The following is a 20,474-nucleotide window of genomic DNA, read 5'->3' on the forward strand; positions in this document are numbered from 1 at the left end:
CAATGTGAATGAGTGAAATATATACAATATTAATCATAGTCACATAACATTTTACTATTATTTTCCACTGTGACCTGAAACAATATATAAACCTAAATAATTTATTTTCCACTGGGAAGGTAGAAAAGGGTTTTGATAATTAGCCTTTAAAAATCACTACAAACTTCTGATTTCCTAAGTTAATTGTCTATCTCCAGTACTCATTTTATATCACTTCTGAGTAGTATTTTACATTATTAATCATGAATATTATCTTAAAACTCTCTATTTCTTTTTATTCTCCAATGTGACTGCATTAGTTGTCTTTTGTTTCTTCCTTCTTTTCTCCCTAGTCCCCCTTAAACCCTATAGTCAATGCCTTTCTCTGTATATATACTCTTATATTTACACTGTATATAATATAAATGACTCTTAAATCTTTATCAACAGTTCTAATGGCTGTCTCAAGATTCTTTACTGCATATCTAATTGTGTGCCTACCTATTTGCCTGAAATGCTGTTATCTCCCCCTCTCCGAATTGGTAAACCTTGCCTTACTTCTCTTACTCTTAAGTGGTACAGCCTTAACCTCCTAGGGGATGTAGCAAAAGTTAAGAAACTCCCCAGGCAGGTGCTGTAACAATAGGAGTGCTTGACACTGGGAAGGTGGCACCTGAGTCTCTAGCAGACTCTCTTCTCTCCCACATGAACTGAGTCCCCAGTGATTTTTACCACCAGATGCTATGCAGGCTTTTCCTCCAATTCTCTTCTTTTGGGTTCGGGATCCCTATGTGGGGTTGAGACCCCACACTCATAGAGGGAAGGAGTTTTGCAGCTGAGATCCCTCTCCAGCTCCCCGGCTGCCAAGGCACCATGAGTTCAGGGACCAGCCCTTTTCCATGGCTCCGCCCTTCTTACCTGTCTCTCTGTGGCTGCTTCTGTAAATCCATGGCTATCTTTCAGTTCAGCTACCCTTCAGTTGGTTATTCAGGTTGATTGCTCTATAATTTAGCAGGAAATCTGGTTGACTCCAAGACCAACAAGTGCAGTTTCCACATACTCTGCAGCCATCTTGGAATCTCTGGAATTCTTTTATCTCCCTTTACCTTATTCTATTTCCCTCATGGCACCTAATCACCTTCAAGGATATTATATAATATTTGTTGAGCTTTTAATTGTCTCTATCACTCATCAACTAGAATTTAAGCTTCATAAAGGCAAGTCTTTTTTTTTAAGAGGGAGAGAAACATCAGTGTGTGGTTGCTTCTCACATACCCCCTACTGGGGTCCAGGCCTGCAACCCAGGCATGTGCCTCAACTGGGAATTGAACCAGCAACCCTTTAGTTTGCAGGCCAGCACTCAACCACTGAGCCACACCAGCCAGGGCAGGGCAAGTCTTTTTGTTTGTTTTGCTCACTGTAGCACACAGAATAACATCTGGCATGTATATGTACTCATACATATTTGTTGAATCAATGAATGTACTGAATCTTTCTGTGTAGTTTGTTACCATTACTAATTGTCATATTCCACAGTTGTGCCCCTAGCTATATTTATGTTCTAGAGCCTCCAGCGGGATCAGACTGAGACCACGTTTTTGCTTAATTTCTTCTCATACCCTCTTATGATTCCTTTCTCCTGAGAGTGTCCTCTGATTATTTATGTGCATCTAAGTGTTTAACTCATTTGCTCTGTTTTTAGGGAACCTGAGGTAATACCACAAAATTTTAACATGTTGGGAAAAATCACCTGTAAGCTAATACTGTATCTAAGTTCATTTCTGAAATGTGCTGAAACAGAACACTGTAAAGTGCCTGCAGTGGATCTGGAACATAGTAAAAGATCAGTTTCAGTTAGTAGTCGTCGTGATGAGCATGATGAGTAGAGGTGGTGGTGATACTCTCACTTTCTGCTCAGAAATTTCGGACCCCTTTCCATTACAGACCTCATGACATTTTAGATATGTATAACTTGGATCAAACTCACCTTTACTACTTATTTCCCCACTGCTGCCCCACATTGAAGTGCTATTTTTCTACCAACTTAAAATTTCTTTTACTTTCTCTCCATCTGCCGAGTGTCAGTGCTCTTGAGGACTCATCTGAGTAATATCACTGCTAATATACTTCGTGTAAGTGTATCAAATCATGGGGCGATTTCCTCCTCCAGTTTGTCGTGTTTTTATTCTCAGGCTTCTGTTCACCTCTCTCCTGTCCCACACTGCAAGAATAGCAGTTCATACAGCTACTTCCATGGTATTCAGAGTGTTTTCCAATGCTGTTTATTTCTTAAAGAAATAACTATGCACTTTTAGGAACATTTTTGTGGCTAATAATTTTAAACAGACATAGTTTTTGAGGACTATTTGAAGCTCCCCTAGGTCATTGAAGACATGAATGTGTTTTTAGAATAAACGAGTATTTTATTGAAGTTATTTGTATATGTTTTACTCTACCAAGCACAGTGCCTTGGACATAGTAGCTACATAAATATCTGAATATTTGACATCTTTTTTTAAATGTTTGCAAAATATTATTATGTCTTAGTATATGCTATGCCTTTAATATAGTCAAAGTCTTTCAGCTTCACCAACATTTTATGTTTTTCAGTAAAGCATGAAATACAAAATGACTTAGTGTATAGTTAACTATAATATTACTCTTTCCACCTTTAGATTATCGTCACAATGGTCGAGATCTTCAAAGCTCAACATTATCAGTGCCAGAACAAGTAATGTCATCAAACCATTGTTCACCATCAGGGTCTCGCCACCGAGTAGATGTTATAGGAAGGACTAGATCATGGTCACCCAGTGTCCCTCCTCCACAAAGGTAAGGTCGCACACACATTTTATTTGTAGGATAGTATTACCAGCCTATTTATCAATAAATGCGATTAATATCCTCTAAAAATAATAAATTCTTGTGGAGAAAGTTACTTCAGGAAAAGCAAATACACTCTTGGATAACCTCCACAGTGAGAGTAATATAAAATAGAGACTACTTTGTGACTTTGGATGACTTATATATTATTTTGTTGTAAGAGTTCAAAATTATAAACAGGATCTAGCTTTAAATCACATCAGTGTTAAGCAGATTTAGTTATAACCAACTAATTGTTGTAATCATAAATGATAGAGATATTGATAATTGAAGAAATAAGAAAAAGTATACATAGGATGGGGCTTTAAAATTAGGAACAATATGCAGAGAAGTAAAAGGAATGCACAGGTAGTGGGATGAATGGCTTAGCAAATCTATAAGTCTAGGTCTTATCCCTAGTGGAAAGCTCTGATCAATCTAGTTAAGTACGGAAAGGCTTAATGGAGTAAGAGGCGTGGAAATAATGTTTGCTAATAAGAAATATGTGCATAATTCACAGTTTATATACTTGCAATGTTTAGGAAATTTGAGCACTTAGAATTATATACTCATAACTTTTACTGTAAATGAATAATTGAGTTAGGTTCAGACTTGAAATTTTTAAATGTAATCTTAACTTGATGCATGGTATTGAAACATCTAAGAGAACTTGAGATTTATTATATTTAAAAGTATAATTTTATTTAATTTATATGAATACTAAGCACTTAAGAAGTGTTTACTTAGACACAAGAAATTAAAAAGAACATATATTAAAACTATAAATATGGTTTAAAATTTTTGAAAATGTTGATTTAGCTGAGCTTGTCAATGGGACTAAAATTACTGAGTTTTCTGAAAAGTACTTTCTTAAATGTGGTAGACCTGTCAATAGAATAATAAGAATAGTAGCTTACATAAAAAGTTTATTCTGTCATGAATGAGAAGTAGACATCCAGGCCAAGAATGGTAGCTTAAAAAATCATCACTGATCAGTTATAAAGACTTCAGTTTAGAGATCAGAAAACAAACATTCATTATCCCTAAAAATAAGATCTATCAATATATTATCTATAAGTAACATGCTGAACTCATTTTTTCCACACAAATCTATTCCTCTGGCTGTGTTTTTTTTATCATTGAGTATTACTACTGGGGACCTGAGAGTCATATATTAATAGTGTTGATAGTCCTCATCTCTGTCCCCATTGATATTGTCTTAATTTTACATCATATCTGTTCTAGAACTAACCTCCTAACTTCACTGTTAACCTCCAATGGATGTTTATACCATTAACCAGAGGTACAATTAGTTAAAACAGAAATCTTGGACTTAACATTATAGTAATTTTTGTCTTTTTCTACTATCTTTATTTTAATAACCCTTATTTATTAGTATACTATATGATTGTGGTTTTAAAGTATTTAATAGATCTTGCTGTTTCAGTCGGAATGTGGAGCAGGGACTCCGAGGGACACGCTCTACTACCGGACATTATAACACTGTTAGCCGGATGGATAGGCATCGTGTCATGGATGACCACTATTCTCCGGATAGAGACAGGTGAATATGACCAAATACTCTTGTACCTTATAATAATTGCTGCCTTCAGGGAAAAGGTGTTACCATAAAATGTTTTCCTCCTGAACTTGGGTACTTCTTATCTTAGTTTCTAAAACCCAGTGTGTCCTGTACAATGCCTACATTTATTCTTACAACCACTACACCACTAATAAAAATAAAACAAAGCAACTTATTTTTGTTTTGGTAAGAAAAAAATAAAATTATCTTGCTCTTTCAGTTTTGATCCTTTGTTAATTGAAATCAGTAAGTTAGTAAATTTGCACATGAGGTTATAGTGATATAATGAGAACAAGATGTTTTATTATTTTTACCTTATCACAATTATTATTTATAAAAATACTTCATGCGATAACAGATTTTAGTCTGTTGCATTCATCAGGGAAATCAATGTGACTTTTAATGTATAATAGTGTTGATATAAATTGGTTTGTTTAAGAAACAAACACAATAACTGATTCATGAAGAGGTTTTTCCTCATGGCTTTCAGTAAACTTTTAAGCATCTTAAAGAATCATGTTGTTGATTGCTGTGTTTGGAGGAATTCTCTGAATTTGCTCTATTAAATGGAACATACTTGGAAGTAACATGATATGCTTCAATACATACATTAATTATGACTAATTTTTTAAATTAAGCAAATTAACTTTCTAATTCATGGTTTGATTGTATATAAGGATGAAAAATGCTAACAAGTGGGTTTGAGATAAGGAAAGAAAACAATATACCATTTAAAGAGCATTATGATAAAATAACAAGGAACTCAAAAATCTTTCTGTATATATCCTAAATTAATTTTAACAGAAATACTTGGAGGCTTTTAAATAAACTGATCTGAGATATTGCTGTCAATATCCATAAATTTAATTGTATTGTCTAAATCTAGGGTTATACTCAATTCATGCTTATAATTTTGTTGTCTTTTAGCACACTTACGAAAGAAAAGATATGGAAGATCTCAGTTTGTAATAGTATCATACCAGTCTTGGCTATTGACTATGAAATCTAAGAAGAAATTAGAAAGTTTCCAAATTAATATCTTTATCAGCATTGAATGAAAGTTAATATAGTATATTACTAATTTTAATTTGACTTTTTCATAGTTATTTATGTCTTTAGGTGTAATGGTAGATATTCTATGTATAGAAATTTATGCTTACCAAAAACAATAATAGTGAATGAAAGATAACTATGGGGCATGTTTAGAAGCTGGAAAGAGTCGTATTAGGGTATGTGAATGAGTACTCTGTTACCCAATAGAATATTAATGAGTTTGATCATTTCTGGAAACTATTTACATAGTGATTCTCAAGTTCCTTGTTTAGTGGAAGCTTAAGGAAATGATGAGACAGGAAAGTCTGAAATGATTTTAAATCCTTCAAGTTTAAGTTTTTCTTTTAATGAAAATTGGACTTGATATTATCTCTGAAGACAAAATGGTCTAAATCTTGCAGAGAAGAGTGGAATAAAATTAGCCTCTAGACTTATACTTGAACACAGGGAGTATCACTATTATGCAAACACATAATATTTTATCAATAAGGCAAATGGCCCTTAGGGTTCATGAAAAAATATTGACTAAGCCTTTTGTTTCCTTTATAACTTTATGAGTCTTCTAGTTTAGAAAAAAATTTCAAGTAATTCAGAGTTTTGGAGAAATTGATTTATGTGGTTTTATTACTCTTTTAGAGTGCCATATATTACCAGATCATAATTATGGCTAATTATGAACTATTTTAAGTCCTTTTTGAAGTAAAATAGAAATTAATTTAAACAGGATTACATAACCAGGTCTAATATATTATTTTTGAGTTATCTGTGCCATCATTATTCATTAACATAAGGAATCAAAAATAAAAATGTACAGTATGATCCACATAGTCTATCAAAACATTAAACAGTGGGTTCTTAATTTCTGTTTATCCTAATATTCTAAAATATTTTAATAGTATGTATGTGAAGGCATTGTAATTTTTATGTATTATGTAATTGCTAAGAATACTCTACAGCGAACTTACATGAACAGCATTTTATAGAGGCAATAGATCACATTGTTGATTAAAAACTCTAAAAGAAAATTTCCAGTGTGGTAATTGAAGGGTGGGGGTGGGGATAGTATAAGGAGGATAAATGGTAAATAGGAAAAATACAATATTTAAAACCAGTTGGTAAAAAAGTCTAAAAGAAAATTTCCTTTGAAATAATAAGTATATTTAGGCATCTTGCATGGTGCATTAACCTTTCTTGTCAGTAAGAATTGATGCACTGGACTAGAACAGTATTTTATTGAATACTTTTTCATAAGATTTGGATCCAAATGGTATTGGGTTGGGATTTAGGTATTTTACTACTTGCTAACCATGTATCTTTGGGAAAATTAACCTCCTTGGAATTTGATTTTCTTATCTATATAATTATAATATAAGTACCAATTTTACAGGGTTTGGAGGCACAATGATTGAGACAGTGCCTCCAATTGTATAGTATATACTCTGAAAATATGACATCCTTAATATTCAAAAGGATCTTTTGTCTTACAAATAACTTACATGTTATGTGCTTATCAGTTAAGTAGAAAAAGAGAAATGAGCCAATTCAGATATTTTTTAAAAAGCTGTGTAGAGAATGTAGGACAGGAGTTGGACCCTGAAATGTGAGCATGTTTATTCAGCCAAAGACAAGAGCAAAGACACAGGCAGAAGATGTACATATATCAGAAAGACCCAGTATGCAGGATGCAGGACGTGGGGACATGTTGAAAAGTTATGCATGTAGATAATGGCTTTTCCATTGACTGTAGTGGTTGGGAATTGATGCTATTTGACATTAATTTATGGTTAACTTAAGTGGTATAAGAAGGAGAGACAGTATTCATACCTTTTCTTATGGGTAACATAAAAAATGCATGTATCAAAATTTGATTGGATCTTTATTTCTCTGCATACCTCACTCTTTTATCATTAGTCAAAATCCTATTTTGTTTTGGAAAAAAAAGTTCTTTACAAGTAATTTAGAAACTTGGGTGCAGGGGTGTTAGCCAGAAAGATGAACTGCAAATGGCATTTTTCCTCTTCATTGTTTCTCTAGTAAACTGCAATAACTACTATCCCTAGGAACATAATTTCCTGTGGCTAACTATGTGGCTTTAGTATGAGAAATCATTTCAAGAGCTTATTTGTTTATGTGACTTAATTTACTATTGGAATAAGTATAGAGTACCAGATAATACTCCTGTAAGATGTCAGAGATTACCTGCAGCAAGAATTATTATGTGTATTTTAGAGGCCAGAATTTTTTGGGTGCATGGAGTTAAACAAAGAACTTTCATGGCCAAAATCTTTTCTGAAAGAAATGTTTTATCGAGCCAAATGCTAGCCAGAAAGGGACCAGGTCCTGCAGTATGAGGTCTAAACTACTAGCAGCAGGGCTGGGTAGAAAAGACAAACGTGTTCACTGTCCTGGAGGTGACAGGTGATTTATGTTTCAGGGAAGAAAGGTGTAAGGTTTTTCTTGAAAGAACAGATAAGGGGATATGGATAAGGGGGTAGGAAGAAGTGAAATGGGGACAGTTGTAGGATAGGTGCATAATCTGTAAGGCAGTGACATTACTATTTAGGCTACTTTTGATTGGTTGTGGGAAACAGTCCTGAAAATTTCTGCATAAGTAGGATGCTGTGACGTCTGGTAGTCACTGCAAAAATTGATTCAAAGCTCCATGCCAATGAGCAGTCCCTTAGTAAGCCTACAGCTCTTAATGGGTTGACTACTCTTGCTTCTTGTCCTGGACTGGAAGCTTAAGTTCATTGGAGCCTTGTCCAGCACACAAAAAATTTGCAGGTTCAATTCCCAGTCAGGGCATATATGTAGGTTGTGGGTTTCATCCCTAGACAGGGTGAGTACGAGAGACAATCAGTGTCTGTTTCTCTCTTACATCTCTGATTCTCTCTCCCTCCCCCACTATTCCCCCTTCCTCTCTCTCTAAAATCAATAAGCGTATCCTCAGATAAGGATCAGTAAAACCTCTAAAAAATTCTTCTTTCTCTTACTCCCCCCAGCCCACTATAATTTATGTAATGATTTTGTCAATACTTTTAGCATAAGAAAACATATAATTAACACCAGCAAAAAATATATTCATAAACTTTCTTCTGTGGATTCAATTAATGCGCTTATACTTTAAAAAGAAAAATGCCCTACTAAATGGATCTCTGAAATACCTGACACACTTAAGATTTATGTATTCTTTATTAAGCAACCAGCTAACTGAAAGTCTCAAACCTATGACTAATTATAGTCTTTTTGGCCCCTCAGTTATCAAATATAAGGCAAAAACATATCTCTGAAAGTTTGAAAGTAAAAAAAGTAAATGTAAAGAGAAATTACTTTATGAAAATAATTCAACACTTTAATACATTTTAGAAATATATTTTAACATAGTTAAATCATATGAATATATTTTAGGAACTATAGAGTAGCAAAACATTACCAATATTAAAGACAGAGCAAAAAGTTTTATATTAAGTTGAGATTGTTTGAAACTTAGCTTTCAAAAACTGTTAGTTACTTAAGGGTATTATATTTTATCTTTTCATTTTGCAGTCTTTTTTTTATGTGTCTGGTGGTCTCTAAAATAGGTAATTTGGGCTAATTTAATACTATGGAAGGATAATGCATTATAAATATGATTTTGTTCTGTCTTTAAAGATTTAATTACTTAATAAGAATCAAAGTGTGTAAAGAAATTTGATTAGTGCTCTAATTCAATTCTTTGAATAGTGATATTTTTATCATAATTTTAGAATGTGTGATTTCATTTTTTTGCTTTTCAAAATGTAGTAATTTTTTAGTTATGTTTTTTTCTTACAGTAAACTAATCTGCTCAACTTTTTATAAATTTAGAACACATTGGATTAAATGCCATTTTTAATGTAACTTACTTTATTTGTTTAATTCATTGTGTACGTTCAAGACAATATTTATTGCAAAAACAAGTGCTCTTCTGCTCAAAAAGAAAATTTGAGAACTACTGCTCCAGCCCCGTCATTTCACAAAGGTAGAACCAGAAGTCTAAATGGGCAGATGTCTTGCTCAAACTCCACAGTCAGCACCTGTTTTCAGAAGAGTCTGCGTGACACTAAAGCAGCCACGTGGACAGCCCGCAGAGCAGCTGGGCACATGCCGTGAAACCCAAGGAAAAATTAAGGCTAAAGCATAGTGAGGGTTTACACTATAAAAACAAATGTTGTCCAATAAGAATGTAAAGAAAGTCCAGGATTAAACCTTGGGAAACCACTCCATCAGAGGAATACAGAAAAAGGGAATTTAGTAAATGAAATGGGTAAAGAAGCAGTTAGGCAAGAAACCAAGTCATATGTATAAATAATAAGATCCTGAATTTTGTATTAAGGAAGTTTTGAGTTTGAAACCAAGTCTTGCCGCTTACTATATGGCTAAGGGGCAAGCACTCGTAGCCTCAATATCTTGTCAGTGGAAATACTAGAACCTACCTCAAAGAGTTGTTACAAGAAGTAAATGAGATAAAGTAGACAAAGTTTTAGTGGAGTGCCTGACACATAGGTAAGTGTTAAAAAGTACTATTGTTAAAACCAGAAAAAAATTTGTCAGAAAAAAAGAGAGAAGTGTCAAGAAATAAAGGTGGAAAATCAATGTCTATCTAATTCCACAGATACATGTAGTATGAAGATCAAGAAGAGATTAAAGGCTTTTTGGGGATTTCACAGATAATATTCACAAAATAGCTTCAAGAGATTTGTAGAGGGCAGTAATCAAGGAGGGTCAGATACTATGGCTTGAGAGGAAGGTCAAGTTTAGTTAAGGTTTTATTTTTAGCATTAAGTGCACTTGAGGGATTGTGGGCAACAATGAATGAAGCAAGGCCATGTGCGAAGTAGAATTACAAGCAGAGGAGTTCCTTTGGTGAAGAAGAGAAGGACAAGTGAAGATATAAATGTATACTTTCTCTATATTTGGAGGGAGAAGAATGGAAATTGAGAGAGTTCAAGGTTGGTTTCCATTTTTTTGGAAAGACAACAGTCATCTGCCAGAATTACATGTTTCAGCAATAAAGATTTTTAAGAAAATGGAAAAAAATTTTAAAGTGTTATGCAAAGAAGAAAGCCAACTACAGATGGGTAAAATGTCAGTGCGCTGCTTTGACGGCTCTGGGGGCTACGAGGCGTGAGATGCAGCAGAGCCAAGAGCACGTAATAAATGTAATAAAAATAGTGAGTGGAAAAATGGGTAGTATCCAATAAATTTAATTAATAAAATTAATAACCAGAGATAATTTGGATCAGTTTGTTCTTTACTAAATGGAATTTATAAAGCCCTTTAGTTATTTTTAATCATTAATGATAGAAGAAGAAATAATTACCTTATAAATAAATCTCCTTAGTATGATAAGTATTAGAAATTGCCTCTTTCGTTACTTTCTTCCTAAACTCTCTGGTTATTTTATTATTTTTCTCTTTATCTTTCCTCCTAAAAATTGGAAAGCATTTATATTTTATAACATTTTATAGATTGTGCTGAAGATGTTTGAGTAATTATTGATAAGATTTTATTTTGGAATATAATTTGTTTAAATCTCAGTTTGTTACATTTTGTTGCATTTTAGAATACTTAGATTAGTTTAACTTTTATCACTGACCTATTATAATGGATATTGGGTCAAAGGAGCAAGCTTTCCAGTATCAATTTTCATTTACTTTGCTTACTATCTGCTTATCTTTTTTTATTCTCGCTTTTAAAAATTAAACTATGCCTTTCATTTCTTTCCTGAGTCTCATCTGTATTCTTGTTTCTGCCATGCCTGCAGTCATTTTCTTACTCTACCTCGCTCCAGACACAGTCAGACCATTGAACGTCATCACAGGGACGGCAGGTATATTTTTCTTACACTTGAGTCTGTTCATAGGATTGCATGTGTCTGTCTATTGATATGATATAATTCAGTTCTATTTCTGTTTTTATATATACAATAATAATGAAATATAGATATGTTATCCTTATAAAGTAGTAGAAAATAAACATGTATAAAGCCTTTAATTGTAGTATGATAAAAAAAATACAACTTCCTTTTGAGTTAAGATTATCTCCGTGATGATCTAAAAATTTAGTTCTGCAGGAATTACGATTTAACTTTTAATTTCCTAGAAGGATAGAATAACAGTTTAATTACATTTGACTGTCCACCTTTCTCAGCAGAGTTCATGATTAGATATTTAGACAATACTGGTGGATTCGTGTACACAGCTTGACAACCCGCTTCCCTCCCTTCCTCCATAGTCGAGGAGTCAGTGCTTAAAGTGCTTAGGTTGAACCGATCAGTTTACAGTTACCTTGTCAAAGGTGGCTGTGATCTGCTCTGTGGTCATTGTTGTAGATGATTTTGGATCCATGGAGAATACTGGGTCTGTGGGAAGATCTTTGCTCATTTTTCATCTACCACCATTCCCCTTACATCGAAGGGAAATAATAAATTACATGGCATTTAACTGAAGGGAGGATTAACTAGACAAAGAAGGGAAAGAAGGCCTGTATGTAGCATTAGGGATTTGAGTCAGTTCAGTGAAAGCATTTCGAGGTCCTATAGGTAGGGAAGAGAATGGCAGTGATAATGTGATTCAGGTAGTATAGGACAGGAAACAGATGCTGTACTCACTCTGACTGTCATTTTGAAGTGGTTCGAGTTATGTATAACCGCTTTTATGCTATTAATTTAGTTCATTAAGAGCTAATAATAAAATAGTTTAGAAAAAACTAATGAGTAAATTTCTAAGGATTGAAATGAAGTAGATTAATGTGGCAGGAACATAGAGATACCATTAACAATATATTCCTAATAATTCAAGTTTTGTGATGTCTTTCAGTAAATGTAATTGAAATGTAATGCCTTTCAGTTTATCATGTTATAGTGGTCATTACTATGTTTAATTTTCTTTTGCATTTTCTCCATCTCTTTTCTGTTATTTTGCTTCAATACTAAATAAGTATTACTTTGTATTTTTTGTTTGCAATGATTATACATTTATCTTAAAATATATGAAAAAGTAGTTATATAATTGTTTTTATAATTGGCTGAAACCTTTCTTAAATTGGGTGACATGAATGAGACATTACTGATTATAGGCTTATTCTACTTACTCCAGTATCTCTGCACTTCAGTGTAAGTTAAAATCATATACCACATGTTTTATCGGGCTTCATATTACTTATTCTTTTAATAAGTCAACATGGGTAGAATCAGTTCTTGATCAGCTCTAGGTTGATTATTAATTTCATAATACCAAATTCTCAACCTGGCTGACCTATTTTGAAGGACACATTTCTGATTTTTTTTCCTGGTACCATGAATTTGTTTGTGGCCAGTAAACATATTGTTAATATTTGTGTTAAAGTAAAACCCAGTAGGAAAATCAGTTTTAGAAAACCAGTTTTTGAATATCTAACTGTAAGATTTGTTGTCATTTAAATGATTCAAATTATGAGCCTATCTCCTATCATCTCCCTATCATCTCCCCATTCTCCTATACTTATTGCCACAGCATTCTGTGCTTCTCGTTTTTAACTTCTGTACCTCTCCAAGTACTGCAGCAGAGCACAACCACCTGTTACCCTTCCCATGTTGGTGTCATGTCTTGACCTCTTGGTTATGCTATTTCAATCACTGAAGATTTTAGCACCTGCCTTTAGTCTTCATCACAATTTCTGCCATCAGCTTCATGTTAGAATTCACCTGAATGATCTATTCAGCACCCACTTTCTTCCCTGACTATTTCAAATTGGAGGTGGTGAATTTTACCTGCAGTTTGCTTCAGTTAGTTACTCCCATGGTCGTACTCTGAATCTTATCATCGCCTGAGATTGTTCTGCCTTTGAAATCTTAATTCAAATACTCTGCTCTTGGACCAGAACACTACATGGTTCTTCTTCATTTTTTTTGTTGAATTATTTCTACCTCACTAGTTCTTTTATGTTAATAGCGGAACTCCACTCTCTTGACCCTTTATCTTTCCCTAGTTGTCTCCACTTTCTTTACTTACATATCCAGAGGTTTAATCTATTCTCAGAAATATCATCAATTCTAGGCTACATTGTTCTTGTAGCTCTTGGGCAAAGTTCAAATCTAGATCAATCTTTTTCTCTTGCAGAACTGTTTTTGAACTAAATTATCCAAATTTTCCCTAACTCATCTACTCGAGTCAAAATAATAGAACACTTGAAGGAAAGGTGACCTCTTTTATTGAGGGCTGTAGAAAAAGAATGAAAGTTACAACTTTCTAAGTTCCAGTTTCCCAGCCTAGATTTCAAGGTGACATTACTACCGTGGTACTACCATGGTCTGAAAACTCCCCTTTGGACAATAAACATGTATTAATAGATGTTTAATCAATACACCCTACATCTATACATCTGCAGTATTGCTGAGGGTGCCACGAGTTTGAAGACAGGCAGCAAATGGTCTCATCTCTCTCAAGGTATCTGAAGCCATGACTAGGAGGACCCTGATTAGAGAAGGGATTCTGACAAAGCTGGTGGAGTCACGAAAGGATGAGATTCCTGCATGGATTATAGATGTTTCCTACAGGTGCCCTATGAGGGAAGTATTACTGAGAGCCCTTAAATGTGATCAGATTCAAGTAGCACATCTCATGAACTACACTCCATTTTGCCGTGTTCCTTTGCATTACTATTAATCTTTTTCTTTTCTCCTATAACTATTTTCTTTTCCATCATGGCTCATTTTCTGTTTGTTTTTCATTGTAACCTTTCTTAATAGCTCTGGAATTTTCCTCCATTAATTTTTTCATTTTTCTCTTGCATTTTAATCTCTCTTTAATGATTTTGTTTCAAGTTACTGTTGAAGTCTTTTAAAAAATATTTTTTTTCTATCTTGCCACACCTTTAAGCTACCTTGAGAATTTTCTCTCTCTCATTGTGTTTCTTGGATATGTATTTTTACATATGCATCCTTGACTCCATCAGTTCCTAAGCTATAGCCCTCCATAGTTTGACCTTTGCCCAGCACTTTATTTTAAATTATTTCATCCATGGTTATTGTTTACCATATCTTTTTTGTATATTTTCCTTGTTGCCTCATTGCATCTGTCATTATTAATCACTTCTTTTTTTCTTCTCTAATGAAGTACTATTCTGATTCTCATTCTACTCCTTGACTGCTCTTGTCTCCTCTATTTTTCATGTCCTCAACTTAGCGACCATACATCATCCTCTCTCCTATCATTGCCATGGCTTTGACCAAAACGTCTAACTCCTAATATAGTGCCTGTCACATAATATGAACACAATAAATAGTATCGAATGAATGAATCTATGAATAGTGAAATATTAATACTATACAGTTACTTCTCAAACTATCTAATTTCTGTATGTGACATTTAAGTTACTGTCATTCCCTCTCAAGAATTCTATTTCTGATCATAGATCATCATTTTATTTTGGAGGCTGGGAATTTCAGGGGTATTTTCTTTGGTTTATTCATTTTTACATTTAATCCATATGGTGATTTGTCAAACATTATTGTGAGGGAAAAAAACATTTTTGCTATCAAAGAAGTTAACAGGCTTTAAAATCAGAAAGTTCAATTCAAGTTCTTGCTCAGAAAATATCTAATTGTGTAGCTTTGTTTCTGTGAGCCTTAGTTTGCTTATTTCTAAAATGAAAGAGTGGTTTATGTGACTTCTGAGATTCCTTCTAACCCTAACATTCTGTTTATATAACTCTATATAGTGTGTATATTCTAATACTGTACATTGTATATTTTGTACATTGTTATTTATAATATTTTTCATCTATCCCTTCTTGATTTCTACCACTCTTACTACACATCAGCCTTTTCCTATTCTAATTCATTCTATATACTACAACTGAATTCATCTTCTTAATTCATTACGTAAAAGTACCTTTGTTCAGAAGTTTTTGGTGACTCTAATGGAAAATTAAATGAATCAATCAATAATTAAATGAAAATTAAATGGGTTTAATTTTTATTTAATTAAATGAAATGTCTAAACCTGTTAACTAGGCATTTCAGATCTCCATAAAATGACTCCAGGCTAATTTTCCAACTAACATTTTGCCATGGTCTATTTTCTGTTATTTCTAGCGCTTTCATTTGACATTTTTTCTTCCAATCAGATTTATTCAAGACAAAAAATTCTACATGCGAAGTGACCTAGCACTGCTGCTTCCAAACATGACCTTTTTAGCCAATATTCTGATGAGTCAGTCTACAGGGTCAAAAAGCAGCTTACTGTAAAATTAGTAGAAACGTACCCAGTGCACATTAAATGAATGGCCTAAGCTCAGAGTTAACAACTGTGTAAGACCAAATTCCCAGGTGAGGCTGCTGAGAACTGATAGAAGACATCAAGAGGCCATGTTGTATTAATTATCCTAAAATGTCTCCTTTAAAAATTGTATTATGCATTTATTTCTTATATTATGCAACTGATGTTCAGAAAATCTCTAGACATTCGAGATAACTTATCAAAATTACAATGCTTTTGGTGTTAATCAGTTTACCATATACAATGCAGATACAGGGAAGGAATTTCTTAGCCCATTCCTGAGATTATATTTATTGTTCTCCAGAGACACATCCATTTTTAAAAAGACTTCAGCTTTATAAACTCGTAATTTCTTTATAAAAAGAAAAATCCTAAACATCTTTACTTTTTACAGGTTTATTTTTTGGGAAAACCAATTAGATTTACTTATGACATTATTTACAATATAAACATGAAGTAAGACTGCTTTAGCATAGACTAGAAGATCTAATTTACATTCAGTGACTTATTCATTGATATATCTGAGTATTACTTTGAAATTTTGCATTGTACTGGTTGTTTTTTATTTTTTGAGTACATTACTATTTTCTGTCATGTCTAGAGAAATATACTCTATATTGAGCTTATGTTGATTTGAAGTTGTATCCTTGCGATGGCTGATATAAGTGATTATAGAAAAGAATGTCCACTGGCCTATTCATCCTGTTAGACTGCGTAACTGCCTTGTACTTTGATTTAGAAAAAGTAAATAAGTAGCAAAAATGAAGAAATAGGTAGGAAGCTGTGTCATATAGTTGGAAATTTTTTAAAAGATTTATTTATTTATTTTTAGAGAGAAGGGAAAGGAGGGAGAAAGAGGAAGAGAAACATCAATGTGCAGTTGCCTCTTGTGTGCGTGCCACTAGCTGGGGACCTGGCCCATAACCCAGGCATGTGCTCTGACTGGGAATTGAACCAGCAACCCTTTGGTTCACAGGGTGGCCCTCAACCCATTGAGCCACACCAGCCAGTGCACTTGGAAATTTTTTAAATCTTTCAAGAGCAGCTATACTGAGAGGAAAAATGACTCAAAGGGACAACTTCACTGGAAGATTATAAAAAATTATTTTTTCTTTAGAAATTCTCATCTCAAAATCATGTGCTATCATATATTTTTAAAGCTAATGTAACAAATACTGGTTCTTACTATATTATTATCAGTCAGAATGAATTAGCTCTATTTGCAGAGGGACTGTTCAGCCGTATCCTCTCCAAATGCTTGTAATTTGGAATAGTGGCCACTAAATGTGGCAGAGCAGTCATCTATCCAGGTAATTGGCACATATAAAAGGTGAACTATTTCAGTTTTCAGGAACAACTACAAAGGACACATGGACAAAACCAAGGTTGGGGGGGTGGCAGAAAGATGGGGATGGCTGGGTTTGGGGGAGTAGTGGGGGCTAAATGCAGAAAACTGTAATTGAACAACAATAAAATAATTTTTAAAAAGTGAACTTTATTTCAAACATATATTAGAAAATATAAACTATTTATTAAAAAGATAGAATCATGACATATATTAATGCACTTTTTGAAGTGCAGCCTAATTATTTACCTAAGAAAGATTTAAATACATAGTTGAATGGTTCCTAAACTTTTAAATGACTTACCCTTTAGCATTCTTCTAAAACATATGACTATCTTTTTGTATACTATTTTAAAATGCATAAGATAAAGTGAATAAGTAGGGTGGCAAAAGAAATTACTTATATTAAATTACAGACTCCAAGTTAAGAATCCTGGGTAGGCACTAAAGTATTTTAGACATTATAAATGGTTAATCTAGTATTTCCTATATCCCAGCTGCTACTACTCAGAATTGTTTATATTAGCTTAAAATTAAAATTAAAAATGCACTAAGAAATTAGGTGCAGGTTGTCAAGTTTTATATCTCAATCCCTTAAAAATCCCGCTATGACACTGGGCATTGTATACGAGACTTAGGCTTTGTTGGCTGCTTTCAGTAATCTCAGCAATTACTTTAGTTCTTACCTAGTAAGACCTGTGCTTATGCATCTGTGGGAGCAGGAACTATCTTGACCTTCTACTGTGTAATCAAAATTTAAAATACAGTAGCTCTCCATTCTTCTTAACTATGGTGGAGCGCTTCAGGAAATTTCTGCCTCCTTCTGTGGTTCTTTTCATGTTTTACTTAGTAACAGATTTTTAAAATTTCACACTGCGGAAGTCTTGTAATTTATGAAATGGAGAGACAACATAAGTAAAAGTTAAAACTGACTGTAGTCTTTGAACACCTTTTTCACTGAAAAGATATATTTCTAAAGGATATTTCCTAAGGAATGGCCCATTTGCTTTATAAATAACAATACCTTTTAAAGGACATAGAACATAGTAACACAATTCAAATGATTCTGTGGATTTCGCTCACAATTATATATTTCAGTTATTAAAAATTGTGTCAAAGAAGTGAAAGTGTATATCCTAACATTTCACTTTCCACTTGGGAAAATTGCTTGATGGGATCAGAAGTAATCAAATTTTGTATAAATGAAAGAAATAGCTTAAATTTCTGTTTGGGTAGTCATAGATATTCCATAAAGTTTTGTTACTATGTGTTCTCTAATGAGATAAGAAACCTGAAAATAATATAAATATTGAAACTCTCCAAAAATGGGTTTTAAGGATTCTAAGATATGTATATCCCTTTGATTATGATTAGCTCTTGTAATGAAGATATTCAAAGATATGTACACTGAGAACATTCAACAAGTTATTGAACATATTTATTTCTAAAGAAAAGTGTTTTCTCTAAAATCATTTTTTGAGAATAAAAATATAGCTATGAGTTTTTTTAAAAGATTTTTTTATTTATTTATTTTAGAGATAGGAGAAAGGAGAAAGAAAGAGAAATGTGTGAGGGAAATGTAGATCAGTTGCCTCACACAGCCCCAACTGGGGGCCTGGCCAGCAACCCAGGCATGTGCCCTGACCAGTAATCGAACTGGTGACCTTTCAGTAGATAGTCCTGTGCTCAGTCCACTGAGCCACACCAGCCAGGGCAGAACCATGAGTTTTTAAACAATCTAGTTGCCTTTTAGCTTCTCTTTGACCAGTAATTGAATATTGTATATGTATTTACATTTAATCTCAATTTTTTGGCATATTCTGGATACACTTATATAAAAACACTAAAATTATCTTAGGTAATCAATTACACTATGGTACATGGACTTAAAATATTTAAAAATTATTTGACATATATTACCTTATGAATTTAAAGTGTAAGATAATGATAAGATGCATCATAGAATAAATTTACTTTCTAATATCATCTAATCTTCTGGTTTGAAATTATATGCCATACAATTAATTACATATGGGAAATTGTATTTTCTTATTGTTTTAATTGTTCCCATTTTTATTATCAAAAAGAAGATTGAGAGAATGTATTGGTAAAGTGGACATCTTTGATACATTAGTCTTGCTTTACCATCTGTCTATAGTACATGAACATTTCCATTTCTGCGGTTACAACTAGGTGGAGAGGTGATAGTTTGATTTGAAGGATACGTTGGATCATGCGATACTTTGGAGTTCTAGAGTCAAAGCTGGTATTTTTAGGGTTGTCTCACTGATAATGGGCCTGTATTACAGAGCATTTATGGGCCACATGTTAGGTGTAAAAGCATTAGGCTAAACTCCACAGATAAAAAAAAAAACAATAATGATAGATTACTTAAATTTTAGTACACTTCTTTCAACAAGGACTAGGATTTGATATTGGTTTATTTGTGGTCAAAGAGATCACATTGTTTCAGAACCATTATTATTTCACTCAGTTCATGCCCATTCTGAGTTGTTGTGTTGGTTGACATCACCACTACAGCGCACTGAGACAGAAGGCAGGGACTGGCTGATCGACCAGTTTTCCCTACAGTGGTTTTTCTTGTGGACCGTGTTTAAATATGGCTACAGACTGCAAAGTAGTTCTGTTTTCTTACAACTTTTTGAGTTTCTGTTTGAATGTATCAGTATGCTATGATTGTGTTGAAAGCCTTTTTATATCTTATTTGGTAAACAGCCTTAGGGACTTGAGAATAGTGCTTGTATGGTTTTTTTCCACTCCTTTGAAATGGTTAGAAAAACTCATTGAACTCTTTTAAAATAGAATACTTTACATATTTCACATGTTCCGAAGGCAATTCCCTTTGGAAAGCAGGCAGTTTGGTTTGTCGTTGATGATAACTGAACAATTTCTGTTATCTTCACTGAGAATTGCTATTAAAGACAGATTTGGGTTCCTTAGAAAATCTTAAAAGTTTAGTGAGAATTTTCTCAGAATATGTTGGGGAAGAGAATTCTTCTTACATACTCAGTGACTTTAAGCAATTACTTTTTTCAAAATCAGTTTAATGCATCATAACCAAACAGCAGAAGGGCACAAAAGATCAACTGAGCTGCTTTTTGACTAACGTTTCAGGGATTGTGAAGCAGCAGATAGACAGCCATATCACAGATCCAGATCAACAGAACAGCGGCCTCTGCTAGAGCGGACCACCACCCGCTCCAGATCCACTGAGCGTCCCGACACAAACCTCATGAGGTCGATGCCTTCATTAATGACGGGAAGATCTGCCCCTCCTTCACCTGCCTTATCGAGGTGAAAGATACATCACTCAGACTAACTTCCCCTGTGCCTCACCGACACACCATTTTAT

At 33.6% G+C, this 20,474-nt stretch overlaps 1 protein-coding gene across 36 annotated transcripts in view; it reads left to right on the forward strand.

Annotated features, from left to right (window-relative positions):
• RIMS2 (regulating synaptic membrane exocytosis 2) overlaps positions 1-20,474 on the forward strand; it is a 463,509-nt gene that overhangs the window by 274,405 nt on the left and 168,630 nt on the right. For 16 of the 36 annotated variants that reach the window (XM_028533552.2, XM_028533566.2, XM_028533563.2 and 13 more), the window contains 4 exons: positions 2,655-2,811; positions 4,289-4,405; positions 11,262-11,327; positions 20,237-20,416. In XM_028533552.2, coding sequence (XP_028389353.1) covers positions 2,655-2,811; positions 4,289-4,405; positions 11,262-11,327; positions 20,237-20,416 — 520 coding nt within the window. The remainder of the gene's footprint in view (positions 1-2,654; positions 2,812-4,288; positions 4,406-11,261; positions 11,328-20,236; positions 20,417-20,474) is intronic. The other 20 variants (XM_028533564.2, XM_028533553.2, XM_028533554.2 and 17 more) reach the window with 3 other exon arrangements.

This window comes from Phyllostomus discolor, chromosome 7 (genome assembly GCF_004126475.2).
Source record: "Phyllostomus discolor isolate MPI-MPIP mPhyDis1 chromosome 7, mPhyDis1.pri.v3, whole genome shotgun sequence".
NCBI classification, from domain to species: Eukaryota; Metazoa; Chordata; class Mammalia; order Chiroptera; family Phyllostomidae; genus Phyllostomus; species Phyllostomus discolor.